The 14,399-nt window shown below is 42.6% G+C and overlaps 1 protein-coding gene across 6 annotated transcripts in view; it reads left to right on the top strand.

The window, feature by feature from the left end:
- The window catches only part of PDS5A (PDS5 cohesin associated factor A), a 62,490-nt gene that overhangs the window by 43,274 nt on the left and 4,817 nt on the right, over positions 1–14,399 (top strand). For 4 of the 6 annotated variants that reach the window (XM_039325224.1, XM_039325229.1, XM_039325227.1 and 1 more), the window contains 10 exons: positions 1,067–1,203; positions 2,117–2,240; positions 2,766–2,970; positions 3,593–3,707; positions 6,673–6,805; positions 8,062–8,181; positions 9,044–9,106; positions 10,107–10,252; positions 10,498–10,606; positions 12,620–12,975. In XM_039325224.1, coding sequence (XP_039181158.1) covers positions 1,067–1,203; positions 2,117–2,240; positions 2,766–2,970; positions 3,593–3,707; positions 6,673–6,805; positions 8,062–8,181; positions 9,044–9,106; positions 10,107–10,252; positions 10,498–10,606; positions 12,620–12,975 — 1,508 coding nt within the window. Of the gene's footprint in view, positions 1–1,066; positions 1,204–2,116; positions 2,241–2,765; positions 2,971–3,592; positions 3,708–6,672; positions 6,806–8,061; positions 8,182–9,043; positions 9,107–10,106; positions 10,253–10,497; positions 10,607–12,619; positions 12,981–14,399 lie in introns of those variants that run through there. The other 2 variants (XM_039325226.1, XM_039325230.1) reach the window with 2 other exon arrangements.

The following is a 14,399-nucleotide window of genomic DNA, read 5'->3' as shown; positions in this document are numbered from 1 at the left end:
GGTTTACAAAGTCAGCCTCTTGCCCCCCAACAATCTGGGTCCTCAATGGATTGACCTCGGAAGGATGGAAAGCTGGATCAATCTTGAACTGGTCGGGATCGAACTGGCAAAGGGCTGGCAGTCGGTAGTCAGCCGAATCTGCTTGCAATACTGCATTCTAACTACTGCGCCACCTTTAAGTACAAAACACTGGCGCCCCTGAGTTTTGATACACATTCTGCCAGTTCTATCAAATCGACGTCTTTTTCTTTTGAAGGAATTCCATTTGACGTGTCTAACCAAAAGCTAGTTTTCTTTCTGTCTCCTGGGAAGTTTGCATTATTTTAAATGCTTTTTGAAGAGGGTTCAATCCTTGAAGGGGCTCAATACAAATCTCAAAGTATTACGACAACTAATTCCCTCTCTTTTCCCCTTAATATATACTGTCTCATATTCAAACCAACATAATTCTTATTCTATCAGTCAAACAGAAAAATAACTTTCTAGCATTCACCAATAATCTTCAGTTTATACATATCTTAATTGATGTAACATTCCATCTTTTAGGCAGTCAATGACCTAATAAATTTTTCTTAATTTTAATTTTCCATTAATATTTTAAATTTAACGTTTCATCTTTTTCATTCAAATTTTAAATGACCCCAATTTCTATCACGGTTCCCCCACAGTCTAAAATTCCAGATATACCTCCGATCTAGACATAATTCTCACCATCTGCATCAACCAATTAATACGAAGTAATATTCTTATTTAGTAATTCTCCAGTATCTTAGAATCACAAATTTAACAGCCAAGATTTCTTTTATTTCCACTCTTAGTATTTCCTCTTTTTTTTCCTTTTTCTTTTCCTCTTTATGTCTCCTGTCTCATATTTGAGACTAATAATTTTTTAACCTGTTAGTATTTACACCACAAACCAATATACAGATTTAATGATTAGTGTTTTACTTAACCAAAATTTTTCTTGGTCTCGTCTCATAACAATATCTTGAATTCAAATCTTAATGGGTTATGTAGAATGAAGAAGTATAAACATTAAAATGAGTCTTCCTATTTTTTAATACAGGTTCAAGCCATTAAACTCCTTGTGCGTTGGCTCTTGGGTATGAAGAACAACCAGTCCAAATCTGCAAATTCAACCCTTCGGTTATTATCCGCCATGTTGGTCAGCGAAGGAGACCTGACAGAACAGAGGAGAATTAGGCAAGCTTTGTGACCCACACTTCACCGCTTTGCTCTCTTGACGTGTGTCAGTAGGCCTCAGGGCTTGCATTCATTCCCTTGCTGAATTTGGGATATACTGAATGCTCAGACATTGAGCGTTTCAAATTTCTCTTCGGTTTGAATAAGAAATGCAATGTTTTTGAATATTCTGTGCCATATAGCAGGGGTCCTCAACCGTGGCAACTTTAAGACTGGTGGACGTAAGTTGAAGTTGAGGATCCCTGCTATATACATTTTAGTCTCTGTAGAAAAGCGACTAAGCAGACTTGATGGCTTCTTTAAAGGGAAAAATATGATACTGGGTAGAGTCCACATTGAAAAAAAAAAAATAGAAGGCCATACTAAAGTATTACGTTCTTGCTTGTGTGCAACGTGATTTGGAAGTATCAACCCATTTGCAGCTGAGCTGTACCCCAAGGCAGGGGTCCCCAACCATGGAAACTTTAAGACCTGTGGATGTTAACTCCCAGAATCCTCCAGCCAGCCATGCTGGCTGGGGAATTCTGGGAGTTGAAGTCCACAGGTCTCAAAAGTTGCCAAGGTTGGGGACCGCCGCCCTAAGGGTGCCGATCCAGATCTAGCAGGAATATAAGACCTGCTTGTGTGTATAAATTGTCCCTTGTGGTCTGTAAGTCAATGCAGAAGCTTAGCACAAACACGCAGTCTATAAAAGACGAACAGCTTAAAAAAAAATAGTCAAAGTTGGTTATAGAAATCCGTGTTTGTTAATTCATGTGAGACTTGAAGGGAGGGTGATAGAGGAATCTGAACCAGAACTCATTGTAGCAGTGGGATGCATTTTGTTAGAGCCGTCGACCAAATTGTGTGTCTTCAGATCTAAACGTATTTGTCTTAGAAATTTATACTTTTTTTTTTTCCTTTTCGTTTACAGCAAATCCGACATGTCGCGGCTACGGTTGGCTGCTGGCAGTGCCATAATGAAGCTAGCACAGGAGCCCTGTTATCATGAAATTATCACACCGGAACAATTCCAGCTCTGTGCACTGGTCATCAATGTAAGCAGCTCTGCTTCAAGTAGGGGTAGCAATTTTGAGTTAAAACAGGATAAAACTTGCTCTTGGGCTGACCTGCATGAAAGGGAAACAGAACAAAAAATTAAATAAATTATATCAATGATTGATCTACAACGGGGTCTTCAAACTCAGCCCTTTTATGACTCTTGGACTTCAACTCCCAGAATTCCTCAACCAGGCACACTGGCTGAGGAATTCTGGGAGTTAAAGTCCACGAGTCATAAAAGGGCCGAGTTTGAAGACCCCTCTGATCTACCATACCCATAGATCAGGGGTCTGCAGCCTTGACCACTTGAGGACTCGTGGACTTCAGCTCCCAGAATTCCTCAGCTAGCATAGCCGGCTGAGGAATTCTGGGAGCTGAAGTCCAGACGTCTTAAAGTTGTCACAGTTGCAGACCTCGGTCATAGATCAACAGGCTTTTAACATCTCGTATAACTGTTCTGTTAAGTTTGTTTGCCTTCTTTCTCTTAATTGTTCACCTGTCCTTGCCTTCTCCTCCTGTAGGATGAATGTTACCAGGTGAGGCAGATATTTGCCCAGAAGCTGCATAAGGCACTAGTAAAATTACTGCTCCCATTGGAGTACATGGCAATATTTGCACTGTGTGCCAAAGATCCTGTGAAAGAAAGGAGAGCACATGCTCGTCAATGTTTGCTTAAAAATATAAGCATACGGCGAGAGTACATCAAGCAGAATCCTATGGCAAATGGTGAGTACATTGGCTTGAAAGATTATTTTTCTCCGATAATATTTCCGTTTCTGTTTATGGCTTGGTAAAAACCCACCACATGCATGTTCCCTGTTTGCTTAAGAGACTGAAGGCTAAAAGATATGAGGAACGGTTGCTGGAATTGGGTATGTCTAGTTTAATGAAGAGAAGGACGAGGGGGGACATGATAGGAGTGTTCCAATATCTCAGGGGCTGCCCCAAAGAAGAGGGAGTCAAGCTATTCTCCAAAGCGCCTGAAGGCAGGACAAGAAGCAACGGGTGGAAACTGATCACGGAGAGAAGCAACCTAGAACTAAGGAGAAATTTCCTGACAGTGAGAATAATTAATCAATGGAACAACCTGCTTCCAGAAGCGGTGAATGCTCCATCACTGGAAGTTTTCGAGAAGAGACTGGACAGCCATTTGTCCAAAATGGTGTAGGGTTTCCTGCCTGAGCAGGGGGTTGGACTGGATGACCTCCAAGGTCCCTTCCAACATCATCATCATTATTATTAAGAAAATTCTCTTATACTTAGTAAATGACAGTCTGCATGCAAGTTACTCATGTATAACCTTTAGATTATGTTTGTTTGTTTTTTTTTGTGTGTTTGTTTTTTCCAGAAAAACTCGTATCTCTACTGCCCGAGTATGTGGTGCCATATATGATTCATCTGCTGGCTCACGATCCAGATTTTACAAAACAGCAGGATATTGATCAGCTTCGTGATGTCAAAGAGTACGTGTCACCCTCTGTGTCAACATCTTAAATGTTGGATTTAAATGGTTACATTTCTGGACTTTTTTAAATATATAAATTTTACTCTTGATTTGTTAAGGGAAGAGAAGAATATTGGTCACCTCCAGTGCACTTGCTGTTCTCCAAAGTCTTCGGCTTTTTCTTTTGTCTTTTTTGTACCTCTGAACATTTGTCGTTTGAATTTCACACGGGAACTGGCGATCCCTAGAGTAGTGGTTCTCAACCTTTTTAATGCCGCGACCCTCAACCGGTCGTAAGTTGAGGACTACTCAACCGGTCGTAAGTTGAGGACTACTCAACCGGTCGTAAGTCGAGGACTACTCAACTGGTGCAGCACCGTTTGCAGAATAGGACTTTTGGCGGGCTCAGCAGGGCAGAGACAGCCTGGACAATTCCTATTGGCTTTTGAAAGCCAATAGAATTAGACTCTATTCAAGAGAGTCTATTCTATTGGCTGTCAAAAGCCAATAGAATAAAAGGGACTAGCACAGCTAAGGAAAAGGAGGAAAAAATGGCGGACTGCGTTGTTTGGCGACCCCCGTGAAATGGTCGTTCGACCCCAAATGGGGTCCCGACCCACAGGTTGAGAACCACTGATGTAGAGGGAGTGAGTCTGAGATAACAAACAGCATCATAGTTCTTCTATTTATTGATTTCATAAGCCTAGCAATGAAAGATTCAGTGTGCCAATGTGAAAAAGGAAGGAATTAGGACAGGTCAATTCGTATGAGAGAAGCTAATTAATTAACTAAAAGAAGATTTGGAAATAAAATTGGATTCCTTTTAAAGCAGCGATTCCCAATCTTTCCTATAACCCTAACCCCTGGAACTCTTCTGATATATTCTCGCACCCCTTACCAAAGTAATTCCTGATTATGCCTATACACTATACACTATAATTTTGAAACTTCTAAACCCAAGAATATCATCTCAACACCCCTGGTTGGGATCCCCTGCTTTAAAGCTTTTACAACAAAACAGGACAAACGTCAAAATAGGACAAATCAACAGCCACATACTTCACTCTTACTGATAATGTTACCTAGCTGGTATAATGAAACGTCTGCGAGAATACCAAGCTCCAGAATTCATCTGTCGACTCATTCGAAGGAATTTTCATCTCTGATTGACCAGTTCTTAGCTTTTAGCACTCAGTGAATCCTTCAGGCCCTTCTCTTCAGATTTTTTTTTTCCCTCTTCAAAAATTACACACCCGTGAATTTATAAGCGCTGTGTTGCAGTACAGCAGCGGTTCTCAACCTGTGGGTCGCGACCCCATTTGGGGTCGATCGACCATTTCACGGGGGGTCGCCAAGCAAGGCTGTCCACCATTTTTTTTCCCCTTTTCTGGCGGGTGCCTTACCTCCCTTGGGCTGGGCCAGCTGGTTGCCCAGCCGGTGGTCGGCCTGCTCCGTCTCTGCCGCTTGCCAGCTACACTTCGGCCGGCGCAGGGGGTGGCACCACGCATGCGCGGGGCTCCGGGGCAGAGAAAGTCCTCGACTTACGACCAGTTGGGTAGTCCTCGACTTACGACCGGTTAGGTAGTCCTCGACTTACGACCGGTTAGGTGGTCGCGGTATTAAAAAGGTTGAGAACCATTGCAGTACAGTCTCTGGGTTTTGTTAGATTGGAAGGATATTTTTTCCAAATCTTCAAAATTTCAAAATCTTCTGATTCTATGTTACTGATCCCTGTCGATTTGAAAAGGTTCTGTTCCATTCAGTACTACAGGTCCTTCTCGACTTATAATAGTTCATTTAGTGACCGTTCAGGGTTAACAACGGCACTAAAAAAAGTGACCTCTGACTGTTTGTCACACATAACTGTTGGCAGCGTTCCCCGCGGTCACGTTATCCAAATTGAGAAACTTGGCAACTGACTTGTGTTTATGACGGTTGCAGTGTCCCGATGTGTGTGTGTGTGTGTGAGACGTGATCCCCTTTTACGGCTTTCTGACAGAAAGTCAATGGGGAAGCCAGATTCACTTAACAACTACGTTACTAACTTCAGGGAGTCACTTAAGAACTGTGCCAAGAAAAGTCTAAAATGGGGCAAAACTCACCTTAACAAATGTCTCGTTTAGCAACAGAGAATTTTTGGGCTCGATAGCAGTCATAAGTGGAGGACTTCCTGTACTAACTACATTTACAGATTATATTTTTCCCTCCTCCAAACTTCATTAATCTTACTTCGTAACTCTTACCTTAAATCTGTTTTTTGCCCTCATTTTGCACCGGGGAGGGAAAATAATAATAATAATAATAATAATAATAATAATAATAATAATAATAATATAGTAATAATAATAATTGTTATAATTATTGTTATAATTATTGTGAAAGACACAATATAATTGTGTCTTTCCACAAGAAAGACAAAAAAGTCTGGATAGTGGACGTGGCAGTGCCCGGAGACAGCAGAATAGACGAGAAAGAACTGGAGAAGATAACAAAATACAAAGACCTACAAATAGAAATAGAAAGACTGTGGCAAAAGCAAGCAAGGGTAGTACCAATAGTCATAGGCTCCTTGGGTGCAATCCCAAAACAACTGGAGCACCACTTGAACCCCATTGGCATTGACAAATTTGCTATTAGTCAATTGCAAAAGGCGGCCTTACTAGGAACTGCTTCCATCCTGCGACGATATCTGTAATACCATCAAACATCCACATCTGCCTATCCCAGGTCCTGGGTAAGGACTCGATAGGTAGACAAAATGCCAAATCCAGTCTGAACATTTGACTGTACTGTGCGATGATCCATAATAATAATAATAATAAAGTTGGAAGGGACCTTGGAGGTCATCTAGTCCACCCCCCTGCAGAAATGCAGAATTCTAACTTAATCAGGGTCAGGTCTGCTGGCGTTTCTATCAGGTTAAACTCTGCCTTTTTATCTAGAGAAAAGCGTTTATGTAACTTAACTGGCATTTGGCTGTTTAGGTGCCTGTGGTTCATGCTGGAAGTGTTGATGACCAAAAATGAAAACAACAGCCACGCCTTCATGAAAAAGATGACCGAAAGCATCAAACTCACCCAGGATGCCCAGTCTCCAGACGAACCGAAGGCCAACGAAGTAAGAAATGTGGAGGCAGAGAAAAAGAGGGATTGAAGCCAGTTATTGCACGAGTGGGCAGAATGCTTCCATACCAAGCACTCAGTCTCTCCAGGGAGAAAATTAGTTGTAAGCATTTTGGGTTAGCAATCTCGATTTTAGAGAGGAAGAGAAAGAAAAGCTAGTTTAACGATTAGCCACGCTAAATGAAAACAGCTTTCTCTGGGGGGGGGGGAGAAATATTACAGCTGAGATAGACAAGCATACCTGCTCAGACGTACAAGGAGTGGACATTAACAGAATAGCAAATTATGTTAGCCCAGGGGTAGGCAACCTTGGCTCTTTTATGACTGGTGGACTTCAACTCCCAGAATTCCTGAGCCAGCCACACTGAGGGAAAGGGAGAGGTTTCCAAGCTGAGCCAGGTTGGCTCAGGAATTCTGGGAGTTGAAGTCCACCAGTCATGGGGCCATAGTTCCCCCATGCTGGCTGAGGAATTCTGGGAGTTGAAGTCCACGAGTCATAAAAGCCAAGGTTGCCTACCCCTGACCTAGAGGACAATATGAAAGCATAATTAATGTTAATTGCTGTAGACTTTATTAGTTTAGCCCAGGGTTAGGCAACCTTGACTCTTTTATGACTCATGGACTTCCACTCCCAGAATTCCTGAGGCAGCCAGGCTGAGGGGAAAGGGAGAGGTTTCCAAGCTGAGCCGTGCTGGCTCAGGAATTCTGGGAGTTGAGGTCCACCAGTCATAAGAGAGGCAAGGTTGCCTACCCTGGCCTAGAGGAACATATGAAAGCATAATTAATGTTAATTGCTGAAGACTTTATTAGTTTAGAGCAGGGGTAGGCAACCATGGCTCTTTTATGACTCGTGGACTTCCACTCCCAGAATTCCTGAGGGGAAAGGGAGAAGTTTCCAAGCTGAGCCACACCAGCTCAGGAATTCTGGGAGTTGAAGTCCACCAGTCATAAAAGAGCCAAGGTTGCCTACACCTGCGTTAGCCAAAAGAGCGCCTAATTTGGTGGGAACTTACATCCTGTGTACTGTGAATTGCGAGCCAGGCTCCTCTTGATCAGCCATTTTAAATATGTTTGCTACTTTGGGAGAAAAGGATGCCTTAAGTTTCTTCCCAAGTACAATCAAGTATAAAACAAAAAGCATAACATTCTTAACAACAGGTGACTTGTCAATGGGGAGTAGCCTATTTTTCAGTTAAAAATGGCCAAATAATGTCCAAATTTCTCTTGTGTTGGTTTTCTTTTTTGCTTCAGAAACTCTACACTGTATGCGATGTGGCCCTCTGTGTAATCAACAGCAAAAGTGCTTTATGTAATGCAGAATGTCCAAAGGATCCGGTATTGCCAACTAAATTTTTTACGCAACCTGAAAAGGTAAGTTGGAAAGTAAACCAAGTCAAACCTTTGAGTTTATTCTCTCATTAAAGTGTTTCTTCAAATAGGCCAAGAAAATACGGCGTAGGTTCATGCCATGTTTCTAAATTACCTTTTTTTTAAAAGGACAATTCCCTGAATAAAAAAAAACTATTCCAGAATTGCTTCCTCTCCAGTGGAAACATAATGCTGAAAATTCTTTACATTAAATGTTTTTTCAGACATACTAGTTTCTAATGCTAAGCAGAAAATAAAAACCCTGCTTGTATAAATATAAGGATGTGGAGCTGTCTCTACATCCAGCGTATTATACAAGCCAATTATATACAGGCCCCAAGTCGTAAGAGGAAGAAGGTGGGCAATAAGATTCATTTTAGCTAAAGCACACCTAAAATGTCCATGGTCCTTGGTATCTTTATAAACTTAATACTGTTCTGAACTGCTGGATCCAGTTTTTAATTTACCCTATGGGAATTTGAAATATTCTAAAGCAAATGGTTCCTGAATTGTTCCCTTTTTTTAAAAGTCATTTGCAGCACAGAATGATAAATAGCTTGCAGGTATGCCACAGAAACACAAAGTAAGTCCATCCTTTGATTCATGGCACTTATTTCACCATTGTGGAATTGTGGTTCCCCACACTGGCTGGGGAATTCTGGGAGTTGAAGTCCACAAGTCTGAAAATTGCCAAAGATGGTCACCCCTGTCTTACATGGACCTTTATTTACTTTGGAATCCTATCTAGAAGCATCAGGGTACAATTACTGTCAAATTGAATAACCAGAATTTCTGAAAAATACTAAAGACTTGATTTTTCAACTTGCAGTGAAATGCTTTTTTTCCCCTCCTTTTTCTTTTGAAGGATTTTTGTAACGATAGGAATTATATCTCCGAAGAGTTGAGAGTTCTTCTTTTAACAGGAAAGGTATCGTTTTTATGGATCTAATTCTTGATTTATAACAATATAACATATTATATTACCTGCCTTTCAAATTTTGGGGAAAGTAAAAACGGATTGTAATCTGGATCGTTGATTTGAGAGGGAATCACAATTTTAGAATTGCGCCCTTCAAAGCACTTAGAATTCTACATAAATAAACTTAGCTCTCTTAATTTGGAATGGACTCAGTCAGCAGAGCTGTGAATTGCACCATAAGTTTGTGCTGGCAGGACAATAATTTTCAGTTATACATAGTGCATGTGTACCAACTTAACTTCAGACAGGCTCAACAGTTGTAAATTGAGGATTACCTATCCTTCTACCTCTATTTAAAAGCTGATTTGCAGATTTACCTTGGGTGTTGTTGTTTTTTTTTTATTCCTGGATACTTGCCAAAAACAAACAAGAAAAGACTTGCAATTTTTAGTGGTAGAAAGAACGTGTGTGTGTTGTGTGTGTGTGTGTGTATCTTTCTCTGTCTTTTTCTTTTTCTTTCTGTCTCTCTTTCGCTCTGTGTGTCTTTCTGTGTGTCTGTCTCTTTCTCTGTCTCTTATTTCTCTCTCTGTGTGTGTGTGCGTCTTTCTCTGTCTCTGTCTGTATCTGTTTCTTTCCTTTCTCTGTCTCTTTTGCTGTCTCTGTGTGTCTTTTTGTGTCTGGGTCTTTCCCTCTCTCTCTCTCTCTCTCTCTCTCTCTCTCTCTCTCTCTCTCTCTCTCTCTCTCTCTCTCTCTCTCTCTCTCTCTCTCACACACACACACACACACACACACACCCTCTCCCTGTCTTCCTTGTAGTGTCTTTTATATCTGTGGTTTCGTACCTTCCAGCACACGAGCAATCTTGAATTTTGCCCATGGCCTTCCTCAGCAAAACAATTGTGTTTCCGTAGAAAGTGCAAAAGAGACTGAAGAACTGCAACAAACAGGATAAACAAATAAGTTTACTTTTCTCTCCTTTTTTTTTTTAAATCCACTTTCTATTTTATAGCCAAAACCAACCGGCGTTTTAGGGGCAGTAAATAAACCTCTATCTGCAACTGGAAGAAGACCGTATATTCGAAACACAGGATCGGAAACTGGAAACAACAATAGTGTAAATTCAGAGTTGAATTCCCCCACAGAAAACAGAACGAGGTAGGTGGCATTTTCAGTAATGAAGCTGAGGTATTAAAATAACAAGCTCTTGTGCTAAATTAGTTTTTCTTCTCAGCCTGAAACCGTAAAGTTTTTGAGTATTTTTCTAAACTATTTCTTTCTGAATTTTGACAGTTTAACTCCCAATGCAGCTGGCCCCCATTTCCTTGTTGATCGTTCGGTTTCATAGCAAAAAGGAAAAAAAAACAACCAAATTTATATTAATCTTTTAAAAATTTGTCCAGCAGAGAGCCGAGTTCGGACCTATCAGAGACGGGTGTCAGCGAAAACGACGAAAATCCAGTGAGAATTATTTCAGTCACCCCAACAAAAATGGAACCTGTGAAAAACAAGGTATGGTCAAGCTACTTAATTTTTTAATTATTATTTAGGAAAACTTAATAAAGAAGCGGTTAGGATGACCGTTGTACTAATTAAGCAGTATAGGTTGTGTGTCCGTCATGTTTCCAGCTTGGTAAATTACATGTAGTCCCCACAACTGATGCCCAAAATTTCTGTTGTTAAGTGAGACGTTTGTTAAGTGAGTTTTGGCTCCATTTTACAGACTTTCTGGCCACGTTTGTTAAGGGAATCGCTTTGGTTGATAAGTTGGCAACCTGGTTTGTTAAGTGAATCAGGCTTCCCCCACTGACTTTCCTTGTTAGAAGGTCAGCAAAAGGGATCACGTGACCTTGGGACACGGCAACAGTCATAAGTATGAACCAGTTGCCAAAAATCTGAATTCTGATCACATGATCATGGACAGGGGTCTTCAAACTTGGCCCTTTGATGACTTGTGGACTTCAACTCCCAGAATTCCTCAGTCGACCATTTTGATGAAACTGCAGGCCTGGATCCAGACCAGGGGTCTTCAAACTTGGCCCTTTGATGACTTGTGGACTTCAACTCCCAGAATTCACGTGCCTGGCTGAGGAATTCTGGGAGTTGAAGTCCACAAGTCATCAAAGGGCCAAATTTGAAGACCCCTGTCTTAAATCTAACAAACAAAATGGAGGCTGGATGAGAAGTTCTGGGAGTTGAAGTCCACAAGTCATCAAAGGGCCAAATTTGAAGACCCCTGTCTTAAATCTAACAAACAAAATGGAGGCTGGCTGAGGAATTCTGGGAGTTGAAGTCCACAAGTCATCAAAGGGCCAAGTTTGAAGACCCCTGCTTTAAGGCTTTTTTTCTTTTCTTTTTTTACAATTGAAAGTACCTTTGTTTTCCCAAATTAAATTAAATTACTACCTAAGGCGGGATTAGAACATAGTCTCTTGGTGATTGGCCCAAAGTCACCCGGCTGGTTTTCATGCCTAAGGCGGGACTAGAACTCACAGTCTCTTGGTGATTGGCCCAAAGTCACCCGGCTGGTTTTCATGCCTAAGGCGGGACTAGAACTCACAGTCTCTTGGTGATTGGCCCAAAGTCACCCGGCTGGTTTTCATGCCTAAGGCGGGACTAGAACTCACAGTCTCTTGGTGATTGGCCCAAAGTCACCCGGCTGGTTTTCATGCCTAAGGCGGGACTAGAACTTACAGTCTCTTGGTGATTGGCCCAAAGTCACCCGGCTGGTTTTCATGCCTAAGGCGGGACTAGAACTTACAGTCTCTTGGTGATTGGCCCAAAGTCACCCGGCTGGTTTTCATGCCTAAGGCGGGACTAGAACTCACAGTCTCTTGGTGATTGGCCCAAAGTCACCTGGCTGGTTTTCATGCCTAAAGTGAGACTGGAACTCATTGTCTTCCAGTTTTTAGCCTGGCGCCTTAATCGCGAAACCAAAGTGGCTCTCTCGTTTTTGGATCAAATGGGGTTCTGATCTGACGTTCCCACCGTGATGTTAAATCTGCTGCCTTTTCGCTGTGAGGTGGCCAAAGAAATGGCTTAGGTCTTCTGTGAACAGGCTGCTAGAAAAGGGGCCCGATGCAGAGAGGAGAAATCCCTCCTGCAGCCGTAAATCCCCTTGGATGAATTACAGGGCGTTGCTTTCAAGGGGGCTGCTGGTGGTGGTGTCCCCCGTCTTGGAAATGTATTTTATTTATTTATTTATTTATGAGACTTATATACCGCTTTAAGTGCAAGCACTCTTTAAGCGGTGTACACCAGTAAGCAATGTATATGTATATTTACATTGCCCCCAACAATCTGGATCCTCATTTTACCTACCCCGGAAGGATGGAAGGCTGAGTCAACCTTGAGCCGGTGAGATTTGAACCGCTGACCTGCTGAACACAGTCAGCTAAAGTGGCCTGCAGTACTGCACCCTAACTGCTGCGCCACCTCGGCTCAAGCTGATTGAAACAGATACAATCTCCACCTGACGCTCAGTTGACCCAAAAAACCTATTATTCTTATTATTTTCTTTTCCAGGAGATTAATTCTGACCAGGCACCCCAAGAAAACGTCAGTGCCGAGCGGGGCAAAAAAAGAATCACCCCAGCAGCCGGGACGGAGAATTTCCATCAGAAAGCGGAAGAGAAGAAAACGGACGAAACGGGTCAACCCGCTCCTCCCAAACCCCGGCGGGGACGTCCCCCCAAGTCTGAATCTCAGGGCGCCACCACGAGAAGTGCCGAAGTGAGCAAATCCTCCGGACGAGGACGTAAAAGGGCGGCACCGGCCCAAGAGGGTGCGGGCGCTCTGGAGGCGAGCAATGCCAAGGCACCAAAGCAGCCAGAGGCCGCCAAGAAAACAGCACCAGCACAGAGACAGATTGACCTGCAAAGGTAAACGCCGGCTCGTTTGGTGTCCTTGGGGAAGGGGGGGGAGGGTTAACCAATCGCGTTCGAAGGCTGCCGGCCTTAGCCCTTCCTGGCATTATTGGGGGGGGGGAATAATCTATCCTTAAGAGAATAAAAGAATTGGAATTCTTTTATTAGTGATCTTCTAGTCCAGTGGTTCTCCACCTGTGGGTTGGGACCCCATTTGGGGTTGGACGACCATTTCACGGGGGTCGCCAAACAACGCAGTCCGCCATTTTTTTCCCCCTTTTCCTTAGCTGTGCTACTCCCTTTTATTGTATTGGCTTTTGAAAGCCAATAGAATAGACTCTCTTGAATAGAGTCTAATGCTATTGGCTTTCAAAAGCCAATAAGAATTGTCCAGGCTGTCTCTGCCCTGCTGAGCCCGCCAAAAGTCCCATTCTGCAAACGGTGCTGCACCAGTTCAGTAGTCCTCGACTTACGACCGGTTGAGTAGTCCTCGACTTACGACCGATTGGGGGGGGTCGCGGCATTAAAAAGGTTGAGAACCACTGTTCTAGTCCAACGTCCTGTTGAAGAAGACAAATGGGTTGTCCAGTCTCCTTTAAAACCTCCAGCGTCGGAGCACCCACAACTTCTGGAGGCAAATTAATTGTTCTCCCTGGTAGGAAATTTGCAATAATTGGCAATGAAGCTGTGATATTTTTTCCCTCTGGGACAAATCTTACCTGTCGTACTACGTGCTGTTTGCCTCCCTAGCCCTCTTTCCCGACTGAATTTCCCCCCAGCTACAATTCTGCAGTTTGTTCCTTGGATATAAATCCTCCCTTGTTCAGCCACTCCCAATATCCCAAGATTTTGGGATGAAATCATCTCCCAAGGTTTTGGGATGATACAAAAATAAAAGGAGTCACATACTTAAATCCTTTGGAGGACAGCAGCCTGCATAGTTTTTTCACGTTGACCATCAGAGTCAGGGTTGCATCTGATTTAACATCAGCAGAAGACACAGGTGGAGTCGGCAGTATTGCTGTAGTAGACCCAGTTGTGTTGATTGTCTGCGTTGTACCTCTGAAACCGCAACTCGCATTGCACAACCCTTCCAACAAATCAAAGTGTATCTCTGCTTAATGGCTGTCCAGTTGGGGGAGCAGAATTCACACCAGGGCCATGATCCTATGACCTCCAGTGCATGAAGGTCTCTTATTGAAAAATGTCTTCTAAGCAGCAGTGGCAGCTGTTGTGAAATATTGTCCATCGCAAAAGGATAAGGAGTTTTGAGAATGGAAATTATCAGGCTCAAGAGACGCTATCCTAAAAGGTTGTCCTTGTGTTTCTCGACCGTTTTCTTCCCCATAAGCACTGCCATTCGAAATAGTAGTGGTTTGGTAAATCTTTTGTTCACGAAAGGTGTTGTTTTCTATGCATAAGAGAGAGTAGCCAGAAAT

The sequence above is a fragment of the Crotalus tigris genome, unplaced genomic scaffold (genome assembly GCF_016545835.1).
Source record: "Crotalus tigris isolate CLP2741 ecotype Arizona unplaced genomic scaffold, ASM1654583v1 scf7180000024321.1087588, whole genome shotgun sequence".
Classification (NCBI taxonomy): Eukaryota; Metazoa; Chordata; class Lepidosauria; order Squamata; family Viperidae; genus Crotalus; species Crotalus tigris.
The sequence above is the reverse complement of the archived record's forward strand: the minus strand, read 5'-3'. Positions and strand labels throughout refer to the sequence as shown.